Source organism: Macrobrachium nipponense, chromosome 8 (assembly GCF_015104395.2).
Source record: "Macrobrachium nipponense isolate FS-2020 chromosome 8, ASM1510439v2, whole genome shotgun sequence".
Lineage (NCBI taxonomy): Eukaryota > Metazoa > Arthropoda > Malacostraca > Decapoda > Palaemonidae > Macrobrachium > Macrobrachium nipponense.
In genome coordinates, this window is record NC_087203.1 from 57,116,309 (window position 1) to 57,135,615 (window position 19,307).

General features: G+C 36.8%; 1 protein-coding gene across 3 annotated transcripts in view; it reads right to left on the minus strand.

The window, feature by feature from the left end:
* Positions 1–914: 914 nt before the first annotated feature.
* The window catches only part of LOC135222795 (seizure protein 6 homolog), a 73,435-nt gene continuing 55,042 nt past the window's right edge, over positions 915–19,307 (minus strand). The window contains exons 3-12 of one of the 3 annotated variants that reach the window (XM_064261083.1): positions 17,847–18,059; positions 17,294–17,511; positions 16,713–16,924; positions 15,935–16,143; positions 15,514–15,690; positions 12,836–13,015; positions 11,378–11,575; positions 9,749–10,021; positions 9,126–9,207; positions 915–3,035 (exon numbers count right to left, since the gene is read on the minus strand). In XM_064261083.1, the coding sequence (XP_064117153.1) occupies positions 2,582–3,035; positions 9,126–9,207; positions 9,749–10,021; positions 11,378–11,575; positions 12,836–13,015; positions 15,514–15,690; positions 15,935–16,143; positions 16,713–16,924; positions 17,294–17,511; positions 17,847–18,059 (2,216 nt within the window). In that variant the 3' untranslated portion in view covers positions 915–2,581. Of the gene's footprint in view, positions 3,132–9,125; positions 9,208–9,748; positions 10,022–11,377; positions 11,576–12,835; positions 13,016–15,513; positions 15,691–15,934; positions 16,144–16,712; positions 16,925–17,293; positions 17,512–17,846; positions 18,060–19,307 lie in introns of all 3 variants that reach the window. The other 2 variants (XM_064261085.1, XM_064261084.1) reach the window with 2 other exon arrangements.

A 19,307-nucleotide genomic window follows, 5' to 3' on the forward strand; every position in this document is an offset into this window, starting at 1 on the left:
TCGTACTCTAAAAAGATCCGTATGCGCCCCGTGTAAAAAAGGAGCACTCATTTGATCATTCTTGAAAGCACTTCAGATTATAGGAAAAGGAAGAACACTGCCATTTACGTACATAGACTTTAATATGCAACATATATAAATATCTTAAAACTACGCAGTGAAAATAAGCTTATAAAACCGTTCATGAGTCTCTTGCACGGACAACATCCGTCAAAATGAAGTATGATACATCTTGCGAAAAGTTCATCATAACATCATGTTAACAATAAAGCTGAATAAAATGACGGATGATTTCCTCATAGATGTATATATATATTTTAATGATCGCCTCTTATATGCACACGCTGATAAAATGGTTCGTTTAACATAAAAGAGGACCACACGGATTAAGTTAACATAAATATTAATGCCTCGAAACTACTTGGTGTTGCATAATTGACTTAACAATATAACAAGAAATTATTCAGTATGATATATATATATATATATATATTATATATATATATATATATATATATATATATATATACATATATATATATAATATATTATATTATATATATATTATATTATATATATATATATTTATATATAAATATATATATATATATATATATATATATATATATATACATTATCAATACCAAAATGCGCGTAACAATAATACAAGTAGAAAACCAGTGGAAAGGTCCAAATTAAAGACCTGATACCAAACAATTTTGGGTATTTTGTACAAATCTTCGAAAGACAGATGTATTCGTATTGCACGAAAGTGCTTGGTACCTAGCCATTAATAATTCGGCGTTCTAATGGTTTTTCCCTTTACATATATATATATATATATATATATATATATATATATATATATATATATATATATATATATATACATATATATATATATATATTATATATATATATATATATATATATATATATATATATATATTTGTTTAAAAGTTGGGAAAGGTCGTAGTTCACAGCTTCAAATCAATCAGTAAAGAATGACATACCCTTCTAACAATCATTATATCCAAGAAGCAAACATTTTTAAGGTAGGAAAGATTTCTAGTGAGAGGATGACCGAGCCACCAGCAACAGTGACGTGTGCATTAAAAATCTTGTTTGTTTTCAGATATAATTATATCTAGTTATTTTACATCTTTTTTATCCTTATAGTTTAGGATTGGCATTCTTGTATTTATAAGACTTTAACTGTAAACATGAGAATCCTTTTGGCTGATGTACACCCTCAGATAGTTTTCGATTTGATGGCTCTCAAAATCGGCCATGCCAAGGTAAGATTACAATATAACTCTACTTATCAAAACAGCGGGAACTAGCCTATATGTCTTTCGATCCCTTATCCAGTAATGCCTCAAGATACTAATAGGTGAAGTTGGATGCATGACAGATACACTGCATGCTTATGTTGGACAATACTGCTGTTCATTTTACAGACAATTTCAGAAGGAGAGCCTGTTTTGTGAGCCTGGAGGTTAATTGAAACCAGCGATTTTAGTAAAACTTCAAGATCAAATTTAGATAAAGCTGATGGGGTGGAAATCAGATTGGTCAAAATGCCGCATGAGAAAGTAAGGAGCGAGAGTCTGTGCCGGGATAAGGTCAACTTCGTCACAGAACAAGGCTCTACCTCAGACAGTTGGGGAAAATTTTGGAGTTATGTTAATCAAAATTGGATATACGATCATATATCTAGAAAATATTATTGTACTAATAAAAATAACTGCAGATAGAACAGCACCGGGTAATAACAACTTAGAAAAATAACACTTTATTTCTTCAGCGAATCACGAATAAAAGATTAACGAAGATCCACTGACTAGCTTCAAAGGTCAAGTTCTTTCATCAGAGTGACTCTTCGACCATTTGATGTCGGAATCTCGCTGGAGATCCCTCGAAACTAAAGGAAAAATAGGACGTCTTAGACGAACTCCCTCATCCATATTTATTATGTAACTGAATAGCATAAAGTTTCCCACACAAAAATGTAGTAGATATAAACAACAGTTAGTGCCCAGGAAAAATGTACTATACAAAAGTGTTTTCCACTATATTGCAATGTCTTGCATAACTGACACGTATAGTAGAAAGTTTGTAGAAATATTGAGTGAATTAATATTGCTGGCTATAGTACACGAAATCGATCATACTGGAGACTAACTGTAAGCTAGGCCAGAGAATTCTCAAGAGGGAAAAGTTCAGTGGTTTCAAAAATTGCTTTTGAAAATTCTTAGAAGCAAAATTCCAGAGTAGGAAGTGGAGTCATTAAATCATGAATGATGAAACAAATATTTGTTGTGACATTGGTATCAAGTAGTGAATCACTAAAGTCGGTTACAGTAATGCTAATTGACTCTAGTATTGATTGCACTTGTGATATGTATGATTGCAATAAATAAGAAATGAAGTACTCCACTTCGTCGCTTAAAGAAAAGGCGGATCTCTGAAAAAATGCTGAAAGATCCTCCTGTTCCCTGACTGGAAATGCACCAACTGAGCTTCTCCCTCTTTCTCCTGCAATGAAGCTTTGGTTCTGTTCTGTTCGAGTCCTTCCATTCTAATACTTCCTACGGTCACGGTCGCGCCAGTCACGATCATGGCGTTCATGTCGATCACCGCGGTCGTGTCTGTCATGGTGATCGCGATGGTCCCTTTCGGCATCGCGCGCCCCCTTATGGCGGTGGGCGTGGTGGTGGTGGTGGTGGCGTCGCTTCTCAGGCCTGGTGTACATGGCAGCAACGTCATTGACGGTCATCTCGGAGCCATCCCGAAGTCCCTCGTGGCCCATGGAGCGCGTTGATCGGAAGTCTGGCTGATCGAGCGTCTCAGTCCGCGAGAGGCGGGGATGTGCGCTCTTCTCTAGGTCTCCGCCGCCCTCCCGGAGGTTTTCCCAAGCCCTTTTGTAGTACTTGTTGAGCCCGTGGCCATCAGAGGAAGAAGAGTCGTAGGAGGAAGCTGTGCCGTCATCGTTGCGCCTCACGTACTTCTTGCTGTTAGGTCCATGCTGAGTCCTGCGTGAACGATGTCAAGAATCATTGGGGGTCGGCACTACATCTTAGGACTCATGACTCTACGCCCTCTAACACCTCTGTTACAGTTCACGGGACCTGTAAGTCAGAGTTAGTGAGCGGGTTAGTAGCCATCTACAGGTGAAGGCTGGACTAGTCAGCCTCACCTAAGCAAATCGTGCAAATTTACATCGTGACTTTTAGCGGTTACATTTTCACACATGCAGTAGAAATAACATAGACGAATCTACAAGTTAGGGCAGCAAGCAAAAGCAGAATTATTCTCATTAGTTTTATCAACTATGTCAGCCATAACTGACAGTGTTATCTAGTTACTACCACTGATACTATCCACTGTATCAGAACTTTTAGCTTGAGATGAATTATCTGCTACTAGTTACAGATTTACAGGTCCCGCTCACTTTCCTAGGTTTATTACATTTACGTACTGACGTTATTCATTTAAGTCGAATTTCAAGATTGGCTATAGAAATCTTTTCTGGTCGTTTAAATTTTTACAATGAAATTATTTGCAAGAGAAGCTGTGAGCCACATGTAAAAAATACTTAGATAACTGTTAAAAGATATAGTTTTGATACCTTCCGTTTAAAAGATTATTATTTTATTTCTAGTAGATCCAACAGACGCTGAAGTCTGTGATATGGCATGATATCAAGATTAAATTAAAAGCTAAAACCTGATTTAGTGCAGCAGAGTATACTTGCCAGCACTTTGTCAAACACAAATGTAATTCAACTAAAAAAATTTTATGAGAATGCAAATGTATTTAAGCAAGTCCATAATAACATCTCTGAGTGACTGTTCTACGTACATACTTCAAAAATGACAAATCTCTGGTATATTGACTTAAAATTTTGATCCACGGGCATAGTCAGGTTTCATTCATAGATTCACCTAAGAGTCATGAGTCCAGTACAAATTCTTCAGTTCTAAGAGTACTACGTAACTAAACTTTTTAGTAATAAGTATTTATGGGCATATTCAGTCTTATAATACAAACTTGGACATATATATAGTGCATATTACAACAGCATTAGCTCGCATCTGTTTTTTGCTAACATTGTACAATAGCAGCTTTTCTTCTTGATTTCAATTAGTAAGAGAGTGTAAATTTCCCTCTGTTTGTGTTTTGTCTTATTATTATTTTTTAAGCCACATATTGTCAAAGAAAACAAAAGACATGTCACTGGAGCCTTGTTTGCAGTTTTCATGTAAAGTAGCTTTTACATACAAAACGTGTGTTAGTCAGTCACAAGGAAAACAGTCTAAGGCAAATTGGGGTCGAAGAGTATCTCTTGTGGATTTCTTGATTACAGTTAATGCAGAAAGAAGAATTATGTGGAATTTCCTTGAAGAAGGATATGTAAAAGTAGATAAAACAACTTAAGTTCAGCCTAAGAATAATTAAGGTCATTCATTTAATAAATGTGCACATGCAGCAGAGTTGGAAGGCAAAACTATAGAAAACGACAGAACGAGAAGACCGTGTTCTAAATCTGAAGGAAAAGTGACTCCTGCTTGTCTTGGGGGTGAAATCATCATGAAAGACAGCACGTTGAAGGCGTACCTCGCACGGCATTGAATGGGTGAGTGGATGGATGGTGAGTTGGAGTCAAGTTTTAATGGTTAGAGTAATAGTCTGCTCTGGGGATACCACGAGACACAAGTTCTCTCCTTCCTACGGTGACATCCGTGAAGGGCAGAGCCAGGAGAGTGTACCAGCGGGAAGCAGGCAAAGGCGGCGGTGTCCTCCGCCTCTTATAGGTCTCTAGGGATGGCGACCCACTGAGAGAGCACGTCAGATAAGCGACAGTCAAACAAACAAATCAGTAAAGCAGAGTGGTGAGAAGGACCTCATATTAATTATCATTCTTGCGAGTATTCTGCTTTTGCTGCTACAGTTCCAAACCCGCAGAATGAAATACAAATTTTGCTACTTTTGAGACAGATTGCAAGAAGATGAATAGGAAAGTTTTCCAACTGCAAAACAAAAAAAAAAAAAAACGAAGTAAGTAAATGTTTAGGAGGAACTCTCCCTTTTTCCTTATTTCTGCAATGTTACCTTGTGATATCACGGAGCATTACTCTGTAAATATCCTATATTTTGCTTTCTGTTAAGTCAAAAGAATTGACCTTAAAATGACAACTGGTTATGCACCATAAAATGACTCTGAACGTTCAACGTAATTTCTATTTTCCTGTAAAGGAAAAAGGCCAAAATGTTACACTGATAGAAAAAAACTACATGTTTGACAACCAAGGCTGTAGGTCCTCTCTACCTTGACTATCTTATGAATCTCACGAAAAATAACATCCGAAATATTACATTCTTCACGTGAGTTACATAATTTAGAATTGCTCTGCTTTTATTCCTTAAAATCAACCATAAAAGTTCCGCTTTCGCGATCACCCCCTTCCAAAACATTCAATATATCTAAGCATGATATCAGACTGACTGCCAGCTTTGCAGCCTTAAGTAATTCATGCAGTCCCTTAAACGACAAGATTCAAATGATAAGTCCTGAAAGCATATATGTACTGAAAAAAACTTGGTGGTTCATACTTCATTATGCTCAAACCTCTTTCCAGGAGGTCTTGATGGGTGACAGTTGGTTGGGACTGTAACCTTAGAACTCATAAGGTAGAGGGGGCTTGTCCATTCTCAAAGATCTCTTTCTATTCATAACAACAACAGCTCCTTGGCTCATATTCATATTCAGTATGCAAACTTGCAAGTCAGTGTTCGGTTTCTTGTTAACAATATTGAGTATGATTTGATCTCATTAATCTAGGTTATCAAATATGGCATTTTCACCTAACAACGGCCAAACTGGGAAATCACAGATTGAGTTTTAGGTCTTATGGCGTCACTTTCTGTTTAGAGATCACGTTTCCTACAGAATTTATTTACCATTCGTAATAGCAACACATAATATTAAAGAGAGTATTAGTTTCCATTACACACCAAGGGTTAGGGAAATGACACGTTTATTACGTGCCAAGTATGTCTCGCAATGGTCCATCAGTCATCCACTTGCAGATGAGCCTTGGTGGATTTCTTTTTGCTGGTAATTTAACGTCCCAGGTAACTCCAAGCCATGTTTAATTCTTATATTATCACTGCCTTTGAGTTGTGAACTCATTTTATTTACCTCTTTTCTACACTCTCAGTTAATACCAACAGAAATTCTGTGAGGTCACGTCATCTTGGTTCCTTCAGAGGATATACCCGGCAGATCCGCCCGTGAGATTATATTGTCATTGTTGATCCAAAAATCAAAGTACTAACGTTCGTATGTATTCCATTTATCTCCGATTTTAAATTAGGCAATCGTAATGTAAATGGCCGTGTACAACATGCCACTGAAATGTCCTGTTAATACTTACCTTTGGTCAATGATAAAGCCTTATAAAACGGATGGCTGTTAAATTTTTACTGTGGTTTCAAGTGTTTAATAATCACCATGCTTAAAAAAGTGTTCATATCAAATAGTGTAATGTTCTAAATTTATGTAAGCTTTAAAAAAGTACTGATTTTTTCATTCTTTATTTTTTGTATAGTAATAATTGTTCGCCGAGCATAATAAAGGATCCAAGAGTACTTACTCTCTATGGGAGAAAATAAATTCTAAAGACATCAAGACAATTTAATGTTTTTCTGGACAACGAGATAACCAAGTCTTGTTTTATCTTACTAGAACACTAGATAAACTAGTGTTACCAACTTAAGGCTATTCGTATTTGATATACTACAGTTGCCTGTACTCAAAAACTCTAATTAGTAACCATGAAAGTATATCATTTTCATACCAAGTCTTAGTCTAAACAAAATGCAGGAAACTGGTAGTGAAATGTTATCTTTTCTTTCTGCACTGATGCTGGCTGACAAAGCACTGATCTAAAATCAACTCATAAGTGCAATAAAACTTGTATTGAAATATCTCAACAAAACACATTTCCTTTAAAAGGTTAATACTGATGGCCTGTATAGATTACCGGCTAAGTCTATTGTCAATGCAACTTTCATAATTACAAAAAGCTTTGAGAGCAGCATGTGGTGATAATGTGAAAGAGTGAGAAGGGAAATTAACTTAGATATTTCACTTTTTACATCATCAACGCAGTAATTCAAACACTTCCGTTTATGCAACCTTTCGCAAGTAGCCTGAACTGTTTCCTCATTGTTCAAGATTAAGCTGGCCATAGGCCAATACGGACTTTTGCATCGTTAAACACTATCCTAGTAATCGACCAGTATTAAAAAAAAACAGTTCTGGAGAATTATTAATTGGACATTTTGTTGCGTGGATACCACTTTTTTAGCTACCCATTTAGGCATAAAAATCCTATTTCTTCCACCTCGGGCTCCCAGTATCGCCTCAGCACTGAGCCGTTATTAATAAGGCTTCTCAGTCTTTAATAGACGGCTGCCCTTCATATTTCATTCGCTTTCACTTGATGCCTAAATTATTCCACCAACTTTGCAGAGCTTTGTGAACTAACAATCAAATTTCTCCCCTAATTTTGCTTCAGGTTATATTTACTTGAGTGTTTCTACAGCAGGACCAAGTACATTTCCTCCAGCCATTAACAATAGAAATTAACGAAAACTGTACACATTACAAAGATATTCTTTTCCGTACGGTTGTTATGGTGCTTAGCCATATATTGTCATTTCGAGGTTCATTTCTTTGAAATCAAACATAAAAATGCGCAAATATGAAATACGTCGCTTTCATTTAACTCATTGTTTTTCTGATAGGCTTTGTCTGCTGTGTATTTACTTTTTGCCTGGTAGTTAAATAGAGCACGTAAACAATAGCATTATCGTTAATGAAAATTATTTTATATATTATTTCACAAAAGCTTACATGATTTCATGTCTTAAAACTTAGGACACTATACTCATAACAAATCAACTTTAACTATGATTCACAATAACTTGATTAAATTGAATACATTTTAATATGTGGAAATTTTCTTTGGTAGTGTTTAGACGCCAACGCTGAATTCTTTTAATGATTTGAAACGATGGCAAGGTTTGAGTCATCAAGAAAATGATTTTGTTTTTCATGAATTCTTCTACAAATACTGTAAGGAATGAAAATTTTATTTGTATTGTGAAATTATCATTCTTGAAAGAATTTCTAAAAAAATAGATTAAAAATGAGCCATTGCCTATATGAGGTACAGAAAGGATTTAGATATAATTTTAGTCTCTTTGTGTTTTCCAGATATTTGAAATGTTTCTCCACAAGAAGAGATATTCCTGTATATGATTTATTCAAAATATATCAATATCCTTGTGGAAACGTAAAATGCAGTGGAATCGAGAATCAGGAAAAACGAATGACAGAGGATGGAAGACATCATAAAAATAAGTACTAAACCTAGAATCATTCCTTCTCGGAGATAAACAAATTGGCTCAGCCAAAACCCGACCATCACCGATAGTTAAAGGGTTTGAAGAAGCTTTGGAATCTTTTTACCATTTACAAATTAAAATCATCATCAAAGAAAAACTATTACATAAGTTCTGCGGTTTATGACAACATTAATGTGCCAATTATGGTGGAAGCAGCAAAAGCAATGGGACAGACGTTGAAGGAATGATTAAGACTAGTTATTGCACGAAAGAATAGTCAGGCAATGTATTATACAGTTATTTCCAGTTTAATTCAAGCATTATTTACAGTGTCCTTTCCTCGTGGTTAAGATCATATGAGGACAGTTTTATAAAACGCTGAAAATCAGTAAGTCATTAAATGGAAAATTTGCGAAAGAAGTATTTACACAAACTCTGGCACTGACACAGATGTTAGCATGACGTCAGCAGAGAGATAGTCATTATTCTAGTAAAAAGCTGAAACCCATAACATAAAAAAGTTACTTAAAAGTGTCCTAAAAGTCTACGTATTTTTCCATAAGACAATATACTTTGTACAATGACTGGAACAAAATAATTATATCAACTGGATAGTCTATACAAGAGTGTATGTATACCTTTAGGTTGAAATGTTTTACGTATTTTTTCTACTAGTTTATTCATTCATTGATATTTGCAGTACTTACCTCCTTACTAAAATGACGATAGTTGTGACGACCGCAGCTAGGAAAACGAAACCGCCAAAAACGCCGAGGGCGATGATACCTCCTGCGAACGAGGTAAAGCAATAGTTACTCCTCGAACCAAAACTTAAAGGGGCATGAGTAAGTTAGGTATGGTTATTTTCCAGGTCAAATGTGACTAGTGGAGTCCTAGCTAAACTGTTTATTTTATCATATCAAAAAGTGAATTGGGCAAAAGGCTGGTGTCTACAATAGAGTTTGATTTGCGAGGACTCCATTGGCATACCACCGGAAATTGAGGTGAAATTATTTTTAAGGTGAATTTTGGTTTTTCATTTAAGCATTTTACATTAACAAAGGTACACAAAATACAGAGAGAACAATTATTACTTAATTTTGTCTTTGATATATACGCACATGAAGAAAAAAGCCAGTAGCAATCAAGGTCAATTTTCATGACAGAAATATGCTTCTTAAAAACATCTTTCTTGACACAGGACAAAAGTTCAAAATATTTATGACCAGTTGAAGCACATAAACCTGCTACCTGAGAGAGTTCAGTACTAAGTCTTTCTGCAAATACCAACCAGTACAAAGAGGAAAAAGACAGCCTCTGCTAAACTAACCAAGATGGAGTTTCTCTGTTGATTTTCCTCCTCCTCCCTCCTCCTTCAGGTTGTACCCGGGGCCGTCTACTGTCTGGCCTCTGTCACTGTTTATGTTGTTGATGTTGTTGTTGTCTCCGGCCTCGAGTGACGGGAGAATGGTCACCGTGACAGGTTTGTTGCTCTCGACGGAGTTGTCCCCTTCGTCAGCTATATACGGAGGTCTTGGTCTGTTAGGCCTTCCTGGTTTGTTAGGCCTAGTCTCTGGCAAAGGAGGCTTCACTGCCTCATTGTCTACAAAAGAGAAAATACATTAAACATGTGACACGGTTTACCTTTCCAGTGTACAGGAAACAAGGCCTTATGCCTACTCATACTCTTCGTCATAGAAAACTGTGTAATAAATCAATTTTGTTTTTAACAGTGTAAGAAGAGTGAAAGAAAATATACAGCACATAAAATTCAAGAATTCGTTCAATGAAGATTTCAATTAATATAAAATAATAAGACCTTTCATGAGATTTATACAGCCTTTCATTCAGTCCATCAAAAGAGTGACAGAATAAGGATGGTTGTTGTTAGCAATAGATTCCTGACAGGATGAGGAATGAAGTCTTAGAAGGAATTAGATTCTTGATTTAGTCAATGAGGTTGGTTGCCATGGCTTCTTATTAATTGATTTCGAATTCCTGTTTCCTTGAAGTATTTCCAAAATATCACCTAAGCAAAGCTCAAATAATTGGAAAGCATTCACGAGAGAGACGCAACGAGGGTAGTATGCTTGAACAGTCTTTCGTAAGCATCATGGTTTCCTCTTCTATTGTCTGAATTTCCTTCATCTCGATGTGTCTGACATGAGATTTGATAGTCCCCCATTTATCCATCGATAACAGATTCAATTTGAAACCTCTTGCTTGTTGTTATTCGCTATTTCAAGTTTTGAGTGAGATCAGAAATGTTGCTTCTCCATGCGTACTAGTAGTGTTTTGACTGAGGGAACCTTTATTTTACTATTTCTCATATTTATTCCATTTATTTTCTTGTTTTGAAGGATCCAGTGATTTTTCCAAATCTTGCTTATGATTTTGATTACAAAATCCATTAAAGAAGTCACCAGTTTTAACAAGAAAAAATGACGAAGCTATATTTTCTCTAACTAAAAAATTCGGATAAGCACCTCAAAAATTGAATGTTGTAATTTCAGTCGTATATCATAGTATCTATTTCATAATATCGTAAAGACAGAAGTATTCAGAGGGGTCGCTTGTAAATCAATAAAATAATTCTTTAAAACAAACGCTTAAAGATTACAGATGTCAGACAAGTGTGGTGTACAGATTAAAGAGGAAAATATCTTTGGACAGACAACGAAAAGATCAAGACAAAGCACAGAAGACAATTAAGTACCCTCCCTGGAAATGAATTTCGTTTATTCTTCTCTCTCTCTCTCTCTCTCTCTCTCTCTCTCTCTCTCTCTCTCTCTCTGAAATGCATTTTCTTCGTCCGTCTCTTCATGCTGCTATTGCTACTACTATGACTATCACTACTAAACTACTACATATACCCAGTAAAACTTGAGTCATCTCTCTCTCTCTCTCTCTCTCTCTCTCTCTCTCTCTCTCTCTCTCTCTCTCTCTGAAAGCTTTTTACCTTCGCAGGTAGGGAACTCATCATCGTACGTGCCCGAGGGCGTACACACAACGGACTTAGCCCCGACGAGGACATAGCCTTCGTCGCATTCAAAGGTGATGGTGTCGCCTAGGACCACCTCGTCCGAAGAGACAGATGAGGAGGAACCGTGAAGGATGGAACCGTGAAGAATTGGCTGAGGGGCGTCGCACTTGATGGCTGTTGGTTAAACCCCAGCGTTAAGAGAGGCACAACAAGCTATCAGTCAAGGCATTTACTGGGGCCACTAACGAACGGGCAGATAGAAACCGATGACTACTTGACGAACCCCGTCAGGAATGAAGGTATATCATGATAGCAATCAAGAAGTTTACTTAGGCTACATCAAGAGAGGCATGTCAAGATATCATTCATGGTATGTACTGGAACCTCGTCATGAATAAAGGCATTTCAAGATATAAAGTAAATGAACCGACCTGAGCCATATAATAAGGAAAGCATATAAGGTTATAAGTCAAGAAATTTACATTAAGTTTCCCCATTATACAGAGAAGCATATATAAAGTGATTATTCAGAAGTAGTTCAAGGTAGCAATAATGTTGGTTTTTGCCTGAGTAGTTTCGGAATGTAGCAGAGATTTATTATGCTATATTGGAAGTGGGTTACACTAGGCCTATATTGTATGAATATAATGAGATACTAGGACAACTTTAAAATCTATGAGGAAAAAATATCCAACGATTCAGATAATTTTAACTTTCCATTTTGATTACCTATAATGGACCTAAGCATTTTGCGGTACTGACTATGCGTGATTGATGCATTTATTGCATGTAAACAATCTGGCGTCAAACTGCTACATTGGGCGAACAGGAAAGTAAGGTGACGCTACTTTTGCAGAAGGGGAACTAAACCTATTGTGTATCCTCACGGAACGACTATAATTACTGACTGAGTCATGTGAACTAGCGTTACAATAATTAGAATAATAATGAGTAGAAGGGACAACAAACAGTGAAAGATAACCATTAAGGAAACAATAAAACAGTGAAATGCGAAGTCGTGTTATAACTTAACCACTAATGCAATATAGATAAAATATGTAGACATAATAATTCTAGTTTCTATTTATTACTATCGCCAAGAATTAGCAAATATATAGCTGGGCAATGTTTAAATGAGATGCAGTGAAATCTAAAAAGGATTTAAAGATGACATGATTCATTATGAATTCTTAAAATATATTGTGCAGCAATACAGCAAAGTCACAGGGCAATAATGCAAATGGATATTTTTCGCTTTTTTCATAACTCGGTAGTGAATTATATAAATTTAGATAAACTCTAATGTTGAATTTTCTTGGTAACAGGCATCAAAATTTGACATTTTTACTTCAAATAACATGAGCCACTAACTATCACTAGATGGTATTTATTTATTATAAGACAATTTGTTGACATTATTGGAAGACAACTTACGCTCACACCGTGGTGGTGGGCCGTTCCATCGCTCGTCAATATCGCAGATGAGTTCGGATCTCCCAATAATGGTGTGACCAGGCTCACACTCGTATCTAACCATGCTGAGATAGTGAAGTGTCTCGTTCACTAAAGTATACTGACCATTCCTGATGGGCGCTGGTAAACCACATTCTAGATCTGAAAGGAAAAATTAAAAACAAATCCATAATAGTTTCGCCAGCGTTTAGATTATCATATAGAATGATTCATTATAGGTAGGTTAATATTACTCGCTCATGCTTTTATTTGAGACGCCTTATAACAGATGTTCCTGTCGAAGCGTTTTGCTGATTGGGACACCATCCATTAAATGTAATTATATCTAAAAGTTACCTAGTAAATGAAACGTTACATTAAAAAACTAACTCTAACAGATGGAGAAATGATCCATTCAATAGCATGACATCTCAAAATGAGCCATTCAAAGATGCTACTTCTGATTTACTTGTCCAGAAGAGCCTCGTCACTTTTATGAAGAGATACTATGGGTGGTATAGGTTTCTATTTTCTGATCTTTTCAAGAATATTGGCTCTTTAGAACAAGATTTACTATTAATTATTTCCAGCCTGCTGAGGTCATTCGGTAAATATAGACCCAGCAAGATCTGACATGATTATCGTGATACCTAGATGAAAACCCCATCAGTTCTTTAGTATTTCCGCCCCTTCCCACCACAAACCCATAAACATATTATTAAGCAAGAGACTGGGCCTAGTTCTCTCTCTCTCTCTCTCTCTCTCTCTCTCTCTCTCTCTCTCTCTCTCTCTCTCTCTCTCTCTCTCTCTTTATTTTTGTTTCCTAATCACTGCAAAATAAATTATTATAAAACGTCAGGCATATGGTTCTGGAATAAAGCTCTGAAGCACTAACTGTGTACATTACCAATGAATTTGTTTACTCAGGTGCAGAATAGTGCGGAAGGCATTTTTGGTTTTGCGAATTTCTAGAAATCTGCTTGCTCAGCTGCAGAACAAAGTCAGTTCTTGGTTGAGTCACGTTCTTCGGAAGAGTGTTGTAGCACTCAACAAATTCCACTGCTTCAGGATATCATAAACTAATTTCTGATTGTACCGTCCCGAATCCTTTGTTGGCAAACCTTACTGGTACGTTTTGATTTCGTAGGTCTCTGCTATTCCTCAAGAAAACGATATTTTGGCAAATGAAATATTTTGTCTCTGTTCTCTGTCCATGTTACCAAATTCAATTTCAGATTTATTTAAAACTGTCATATGTAAGAAATTTCTATTTGTTGCTGGTTGCCCTTGGTTTGCTACTGACCAGCCTGTTATCGTCATTAAGAGGCAATTTCTATCCCAGTTTCTGAGAATTTTTTGGACTGGTACTATATTATTCAGGAGATGAATCCTACTCATTTGTTGCCATTGACTTGAAATTCAAGCTTCTAGAGAATATGTGGCATTTGACGGAAATTACGTAAGTCAATGGGAAATATAGTAAGAAGAGATCAGTTATGAGAAAAGAAAAAATAACCGGACAAATCAATAAATACACAGATGAAAAAGTAAGTAAATTATAAAATACAAGGAGAATTGCTTTAGAGTAGTAATGCCTTGCATCTTCGCTTGAATTTTTGAAGCTCCAACTGCACAACATCCTCAGGCAGTCTGCTCCACTGTCAGCCACTGTGAGGCATAAAGAGCCTCTGGAGCTCAGTAGTTTGACAGCGAGGCACATTTATTACATACTGGTGCTGCTGTTCACAATCTGGTCGCTCTCGGCAAGAAAAGAGGATCAGGGATCATTTGTCAATGTGAAAGATCTCTGTTAAAATGCAGCTTATAAAAAATTGACAAACAATTATCCAAGTCATGACTGCTAATATCAGAAAACAGACGCCTACTAGCACGAACCACTGCGTCTAAAAGAGATAAATCTCTGGCAGGATGAGACATCCACACTTGAGAACAGTATTCTAGTAAAGGAATGACAACAGGTTACATTGATCTTATCACTGTTATAAATATACGAGGTCTTATGTACAATACCTAAAAGCCATGCAACATTTGCTGATACTTCCATTAGATGTTTCTTAAGAGTAATATGAGAGTCAAAAGTTACACGAAGTATAGTAAGCTTCAGACTTATTTAGCAGAGCCCCATCCACGTGAAGGGGAGTATGGGGTGGAAAATATGTACGATATCTACTAAATAATAATGTTCTTGTTTCACTGGAGTTCAGCCTCATACCCCATCAACTACACCATTCATTAATCCACTCCATGTCACGACTGAGACTAAGCACAGACTAACCACTCCATGTCACTAATGAGACTAAGCACAGATTAACTACTCATGAATGGAGCCTTTATTATACCCATATACGTTGCCTCATTGTCATACTAAACAATCTGGTTTTACAGACACCAGACACAATAGGTCTTGGTTCACTAAAGATCCCATCAACAGCAATCCGCTGCTGCCTACTTGCAGGGATATCTAGAAGTAATCTTAAAGCAATTCCTCCCACTCCAAGATTCTCTAAACTCAAATCCCTTATCAAATTCTTATGCAAATGGCATATCAAATTAAAAGAGCATCGAGAAGCCTATTTCTGAAGACTAAATGTGCCCAGTCTTACCACTGACACCTAGCGAGTAAAAATTCAAATACTTACATCTGCATGTTGGAGGGAACTCATTGAAAAACCCAGAATTGAGACAAGTCCTTTGGGCAGGTCCAACCAGTATGTGTCCTGAGTCACAGCGATATTCAACATCGGTTCCGACGTTGTAATTAGGTGCGACCATGGTTGAGTTTGGAGGCTGTTCTGGTTTTCCACATGTTTGAGGACCTAAAAGGAGTCAACATTTCAAGATGGTTTTAGTATTCTACTTATGCTTTCACCATACAAGCATTAGAAGAAAAAATATTCATGAAAGTTGGACTGTTATTTGATTGCATAGATGCATATCTTCAACCCTACCACCTTCGAATTCAGGTGTTTTACTGTTCATTTGACTGGCTTGAATGATCTCCAGAAGATTTTGCCGAAAGCATACGACTAGTATTAGCTTACAATATCTGTGTATACTTACGGTGTTGACAAATAAAGTTGATTTTGAAATCGCAGTTGGTATCAGACCAGAGCCATCCTTTGGTGCCATCAAATCTAGCACAGTTTTCGTTGCCTCCTGGTAAATTCCAAAACGAAACAGTGACGTCACGGCCATCTATCCATTTCCAGTTGTTTACATCATCTGGATCTCTTACTGCACCCATCCAATATTGGCCGTTGGTATCACCCCTAAAATAGTGAAAAGAAAAAGGGCAAATCATATTATGGTATCTTAGCTTAAACATCCAGTAACACGAAAACCAACATTGTTTCAGAATCCTCTGTATGTATTATGTGTACTAAGAATAGAAATGGTACTACATGTTTTTCATTAACGCTATCCAAAGTTTGAGAGCAGCTAAACACTTATTTGATAGAAGTTATGTTCACTTTTTTCTGTGTCTTGCTCCTTTTCACTTCAGTGAGGGGTATTAAAAGATGAATTAATCTTTAAAATTTGGAAGCACGATATGCACAGAAACAGTTTGTCTAAAAGAGTTTGCATTACTCCTAATACATCAGGTGCACTCGGAAACGATTTCTGTCTAAGTTGGTTTACAATCGCTCAAACATAATATACAGTACTAATGTAAAGGAAGCAAATTCTTGGAATAATATACTCAATAGGCAATTTAAGAGCGAAAAAAATGAATGAATGACTTTCTTCTTATACACCTGGAGGAGATTTAGCTTCCGATTACACTATGTTTATGATCCCTAAGAGAGTCGAAATGAAGCTGTCCGCTTGCATTTCTTACCTGTGTCTCCTCCAGAGCTCCCAGCTGAGAAATCCTTGAAGAGCTGGATTGGTCTCGTCAACCAGAGAACCTCCTCTGTTGCGACAGAACTCGAGAGCTTCGTCGAAATTCCGAGGTTGTTGGTTATAGAAGATATAACACTTGCCATTGTAAGTGGCTGTGCTGCCCGGAGGCTGGTCGCGGAAGGATGGACACCTCTCAATAGGAAGAGCCTGTCGACAAAATGAGAATAATAAATATCTAATTTATTTAATAATAAGCGGATAAGTTCCATTTTTATATGGAAATACCAATTTCTGCAGGTTCTCATCTAACAAACCATATTTAAATAACTCACAGTTGCCTATCTTTAAAGATTCTTTCCTTATGTGACTAATATTTCACATCCTGAAACCTTTTCTGCAGCACACTTTCATGCATACCGTTTAACTTGGCATTGAAATCAGACTTTCCTTAACACCTTTATGAGGATGAAATCTTGAGGCTAAAAAAGGCATTCTTGCATTAAACACCCATTTTATCGAAAATAAAACTCATTCGCTTTCATGGTTTGCCAAAATACGCGAAAACCCAGTACTTGCCTGATCGGTGTAGACGAAGGCTTCACATATGGACAGCTGAACTCCTGGAGGCCCTTCGAAGTGAACGCTGACGAAGGCTCCTGGCATAGGAGGGTTGCAAGGGAGGAAAAGGGGGCGGCCTTCTTCCAGAACCCCAATGAATCGATTACAGATAGGATTCTTTCCAAGATCAGGTCGGTTGTTGCCTACCCTGACCACGATAGTTGCAGGCTGGTTACCTGGTACAAGAAATGAAAGGATTTAAATGATATGCCAAAACTCATTTCTCTATCCTTGAGTTACTTCCCCTAAGGTGATAAAAGATTTAAGTGAAAGTTTGATCGAAAGTTTGAGAAACGTAACACAGACTACTTGTAAATAAGATACATAAAGTTGTTATAAATACATAAAGAAGTCCAATTTGTATGACAAAGTCTTGAACATATCCTTCATTTACATCATTTTCCAACTATTTCTTTTCTGTAAGTGACGGTGTTCCCAGTGCTCATGTTACTTTGCAGAATAATGTAAGCCATGACAAAAAACATCACATCAAAATCTGTTCTGAACTTACCACAGCACGATTGTCCAAAATCCAGGCGAACGAGCTGAACCATATAAGGCTCCAGCAGATTGACGTACCACCAGGGCTGACGTTCAGCGTTGGTAAGAGTGCAAGTGTCCAGGGAGAATGAAGTGGAGGTAGAGCCATCAACTGCCTTTTGAGGAATGCCCCCGTCTGCCACCGATGACTGCATAGGTGCCTTTCCTGCAGCCACGTTAAGCACTGCAATACAACAAAAAGTTTATCAGTATCCTCTGGGTGAATAAGAAAGATGATACACTAAGATTCTGAGAGATCTTATGCCAAGATGAATGTTACTAATCATTGTACACTTTCACAAATGACAAAGCCAGAAAAGTATGACCTTTTCATCACGTGTTCAAGGAATGTTACATTACAGCTACCTTTCAGCGTAAGAACATGAAGCAAGGTGTGAAACAAAGGTAGTTAAACAGAACAAGTAACTTGTAACGAGAAATAAAAAAAGATATAATTTTAAAAGAGAAGAAAGAGATAAGATAACTTAATCAGTTAAATTGTAATGAGGGGAAAAGAAGACAATCTCAATTTAGATATGGCGACATCCTGTGGAAGTCATTCGACAGTTTCATGTTAAAATACAGAAGCTGATTAGAGCAGAAACATCAACAGTCTTGTAAGAGCTAGCATTTCCGAGTTTTTTTCCCGAAGCTATTAAGGTTGAGGAAAATTTGTTTAAAATATTAATGTGAAAGTATAACGTTAGCACTGAAATAGCTGACTAGCCAGAAGTAGTCGCCTCATTCTCAGTTAGCACATGACAATAATTGATATTGAAAATTATCAAAAGACGAGGAGAAACATTTGTGTAGAATCGCAAGACCAGATGCCATAGGAAAATGTTAACGATTATGGCCTGGAATGTTAGAGCTGAGGTTTGCTATTGGTTTGTTGAGACTTTTAAATCTAGCTTTTGTTCAAGACTTATTACTTAGAATACACCTAGTCTCACATACGAACATAAGATACTCCTAATTTGTGGTTGTAATTCATTTATTGGACACTATGAACTTACTCAAGAATGTCCCTGTTGCTGAAACTAGCGCAAAGTCCAGTATAAGTCTACTGATCATATCTCATAAAGTTGGACATTCCTCAGCATGTGTTCATATCATAAAATGCAAGCATCTCTTCTTAAGCAAAAGGAGATCCTTCTCAAGGCAAATGAGGTAGTAATAGAACCTCCTCTTGGAATCCTGTATACTAAAAAGTATATGGCTGTAGATGAGGAGAGAGTTTTCTAAGAATCCTTGGTCTGTTATCCTTTCCAGGAACAATGTATGATACATTCATCTACGTCGGGGATGACCAAAAGCCATTTCCTCAGTTCTATTTCCTATGTTCGCTCGATCCATACTTTTGCAACAACAATGAACATTGATAAATCTTTCCTGACTCTTTATACTTGTATAAGAAGGAGAAAGCTTGTTC